At 58.6% G+C, this 1,740-nt stretch overlaps 1 protein-coding gene across 3 annotated transcripts in view; it reads left to right on the top strand.

Annotated features, from left to right (window-relative positions):
- The first annotated feature begins 878 nt into the window (after positions 1-878).
- LOC102031974 (beta-arrestin-1) overlaps positions 879-1,740 on the top strand; it is an 8,098-nt gene continuing 7,236 nt past the window's right edge. For 2 of the 3 annotated variants that reach the window (XM_031064217.1, XM_014310694.2), the window contains exons 1-2: positions 879-1,084; positions 1,666-1,726. In XM_031064217.1, the coding sequence (XP_030920077.1) occupies positions 899-1,084; positions 1,666-1,726 (247 nt within the window). In that variant the 5' untranslated portion in view covers positions 879-898. The remainder of the gene's footprint in view (positions 1,085-1,665; positions 1,727-1,740) is intronic. The other variant, XM_031064218.1, reaches the window with a different exon arrangement.

Below are 1,740 nucleotides of genomic sequence, written 5' to 3'. Positions count from 1 at the left end.
AATGCACAGACACAGATGTGCAGGGACACAGGGAGTGGGGACAGAGCATTTCAGGGCTGTGGGAGTGAGGGGTGTGCCCACACATCTCCTGATGCATCCTACCCCATCGCTGGGCTGGTGGTCACCCCCAGGCTGCAACCCAGCAGCTGCTGCCTTCCCTGCCTGCCCCTTGGCTTGGTGTGGGCAGCTGCAGGCACTGGGGTGGCTGAGGGTTCATCATCCACTAGCAGCCTTTGACATTTTGGCAGAGCCAAGCAGCTGCCCTGGGAAATTGGTTTTTTCCAGCCTAAAACCACTACTAATCTTGCCGGATGGTTTTAATGGAATTTAAAGGCGAAGAAGGATTATCTGAGGAGAACCCATTATGGGTGGCTTTGTGCCAGGTCAGGCTCCAAAAAATCTGGCAGCACCAGGCACCCTACCTGCCTCTGCCCACTTCCTGCCTGCAGCAGGCAGGCTGGGAATGCTCCAGCATTCCCCAGCAGTGGCATGTTGCATCCACATCCTTTCTCCCATATCTCTGTGGGGTGTTCCAGAAGGATTTTGGGAGTTGAAAGGGGTGTCTGGGGGCTAGTTCCATGGTTTGGAATGGGAATAAAAAGCCCTGGGGACAGGAGCACCCAGACTTTTCTTGCTTCTCCAGTGGCTTTGGGATGCATCCATGTGAGGTAATGGTGAGGTGGGTTCATCCCATGGGATGCTCCCATCCTGTGCGTGCCTTGACCCCATGGTCCCACACGCTGTCCCCAGGGCCAGGTGGGTGCTGGGGTGCTGCTGCCTTTCACAGTGGTCTCTGGGCACCATCCTCAGGTGAAGGGGTGGGCTGGCATCCTGATGCCTCCATTATTCAAAGCTGGGTCCTGGCAGAGGGTGCTGAGGGTTGGATGCACCTGGCACCATGGGACTGTGCCTGTGGATTCTTCTTCTCCCAGGAACCCTTCCTGAACGGGAGAGCTGGACAGCTCCATGGGCAGGGAGCCAGGAGCAGAGGGGAGGTTCAGGAGTGGGGGGTACCCCTTGCTCCAGCACTCACCCCCCTTTGCTGTTTTGCAGGGTGTTTAAGAAAGCCAGTCCTAACGGGAAGGTAAGGGGGACATGGTGGGGGGAACCATGGGGTCACAAGCATGGCTGGGAGTGGGGGGTGGGCATGTCCCTGAACCCTGTCTGCCTCAGCATCCTGCCAGGGTGGCAGGAAGGGAAACTGAGGCACAGTGGTGCTGGTGGGGGGCTTTCCCAAGGTCAGGGGTCAAGCAGACAGGTTTTGGAGTGCTGGGGTGCGGGTGACTCTGCCTGGGGGGGTTTTGGGTCAGGCAGTAGGAGCTGATGCAGAAGACCTTCTGCCTGGCAGCTGCCTGCCCTGTGCCTCAGCTTCCCCATCAGAGAAGGGTGAGAGGGTGACACTGGGGGGCTCATCCCTGCCTGATAGTGGAGTACAAACCCCTGGGGTGCCCCCCAAGAGTCCCCAGATGCAAAGTGCCTCCAGCACTGGGGACATCTGGAAAGGTTCCAGGCTTTCACTGGAATGGGGTGGGATTGGCTTTTGGCTACCACAGGGACAGGGTGACACTGGGGATGATGAGGGATATGGACCCCAGTGGGTGCTGACAACATGGGGGGCCGTGGGGGGTCTGCTCTGTGCACCTGACACTCTATTCTCCCCTGCAGCTCACTGTCTACCTTGGGAAGAGGGATTTCGTGGACCACATTGACGTGGTGGACCCCGTGGGTACGTGGTGGCAG

Source organism: Geospiza fortis, unplaced genomic scaffold, assembly GCF_000277835.1.
Source record: "Geospiza fortis unplaced genomic scaffold, GeoFor_1.0 scaffold283, whole genome shotgun sequence".
In the NCBI taxonomy this organism is placed as follows: Eukaryota; Metazoa; Chordata; class Aves; order Passeriformes; family Thraupidae; genus Geospiza; species Geospiza fortis.
The sequence above is the reverse complement of the archived record's forward strand: the minus strand, read 5'-3'. Positions and strand labels throughout refer to the sequence as shown.